This window comes from Zonotrichia albicollis, chromosome 35, assembly GCF_047830755.1.
Source record: "Zonotrichia albicollis isolate bZonAlb1 chromosome 35, bZonAlb1.hap1, whole genome shotgun sequence".
Taxonomy (NCBI): Eukaryota; Metazoa; Chordata; class Aves; order Passeriformes; family Passerellidae; genus Zonotrichia; species Zonotrichia albicollis.
The window spans coordinates 2,058,681-2,060,246 of NC_133853.1; the positions used below are offsets into that span (position 1 = coordinate 2,058,681).

Here is a 1,566-nt window from a genome sequence, read left to right on the forward strand (position 1 = left end):
CACTTTTCCAGCCTCCTCAAGGTTGCTCTTACATTGCCATCAGAGCCTGCAGAGCCAGAGCTGCCCCTGGGCAGTGCCAGAGCTGGGAGGGGTCTGCAGGGCAGAGCTGAGCCCCCAGGGCTGGGCTGGGCCCTGCCAGTGCTGCCAGGGCCCAGCCCTGGGTACAGGGAAGCAGCTGCTGGCAGGGACAGCTCCAGGCAGCAGAGCCCTGGGCAGGCAGTGGGGGGAAAGTGCCCCCAGGCTGTGCTGGGGTATTTCAAGTCCTCTCCAAACCCAACTATTCCATGATTACTTTTGTTAGAGAGACCCATGCCAAGGCAGCGCAAATGTCCAACAGCAGCTCCATCAGCCACTTCCTCCTGCTGGCACTGGCAGACACGCGGCAGCTGCAGCTCCTGCACTTCTGCCTCTTGCTGGGCATCTCCCTGGCTGCCCTCCTGGGCAACGGCCTCATCATCAGCGCCGTAGCCTGCGGCCACCACCTGCACATGCCCATGTTCTTCTTCCTGCTCAACCTGGCCCTCAGCGACGTGGGCTCCATCTGCACCACTGTCCCCAAAGCCATGCACAATTCCCTCTGGGACACCAGGGACATCTCCTACACCGGATGTGCTGCTCAGCTCTTTTTTTTTGCCTTTTTCATCTCAGCAGAATTTTCCCTCCTGACCATCATGTGCTACGACCGCTACGTGTCCATCTGCAAACCCCTGCACTACGGGACCCTCCTGGGCAGCAGAGCTTGTGCCCACATGGCAGCAGCTGCCTGGGCCAGCGCCTTTCTCCATGCTCTCATGCACACAGCCAATACATTTTCCCTGCCCCTGTGCCAGGGCAATGCCCTGGGCCAGTTCTTCTGTGAAATCCCTGCCATCCTCAAGCTCTCCTGCTCACACTCAAACCTCAGGGAACTGGGACTTCTTGTGTTTTCCATCTGTTTAGCACTTGGTTGTTTTGTGTTCATTGTTTTCTCCTATGTGCAGATCTTCAGGGCTGTGCTGAGGATCCCATCTGAGCAGGGACGGCACAAAGCCTTTTCCACCTGCCTCCCTCACCTGGCCGTGGTCTCTTTGTTCCTCAGCACTGCCACATTTTCTGACTTGAAGCCCTCCTCCATGTCTTCTCCATCCCTGAATCTGGCCCTTTCACTTCTGTATTCAGTGGTTACTCCAGCCCTGAACCCCCTCATCTACAGCCTGAGGAACCAGGAGCTCAAGGCTGCAGTGAGGAGACTGATGACTGGGTGGTTTCACAAACATTAAACTACAGGCCAATTTCTGCAAATCATTTGGAATAAAAGTCATCTTTTATACTTCTTGTGGGTTTGGTTGTGAGAGTTTTTTTCTTTGTTATATTTTTTCCATATTGTCCACATAGAAAGGTCATTGTTTGTGCCATTTTTCTTTTTGTTTCTCTCCACCTTCCCTGTAGCCACAGACGGTGTCAATGAGGGGGTACCCACTTGGTGGTTTTAAATAAACTAAATGATCTCCCAGCAGAGTTTCCTGCAGAGATGCCCTTTTGTTGCCTTCTCTGGAGCTGCAGCAGCAATCTCTGTGTGCAGAGCTG

The 1,566-nt window shown here is 54.2% G+C and overlaps 1 protein-coding gene across 1 annotated transcript; it reads left to right on the forward strand.

Annotated features, from left to right (window-relative positions):
* Positions 1-326: 326 nt before the first annotated feature.
* On the forward strand, positions 327-1,259 carry LOC141726454 (olfactory receptor 14J1-like). Its single transcript, XM_074531357.1, has one exon. It carries the CDS (start codon positions 327-329, stop codon positions 1,257-1,259), a length of 933 nt encoding a protein of 310 aa, XP_074387458.1.
* Positions 1,260-1,566: the final 307 nt, after the last annotated feature.

What these genes read in the sequence shown, in the direction of transcription:
- LOC141726454 (XM_074531357.1), top strand. Translation starts at nt 327, where the DNA reads ATGTCCAACAGCAGCTCCATCAGCCACTTCCTCCTGCTGGCACTGGCA.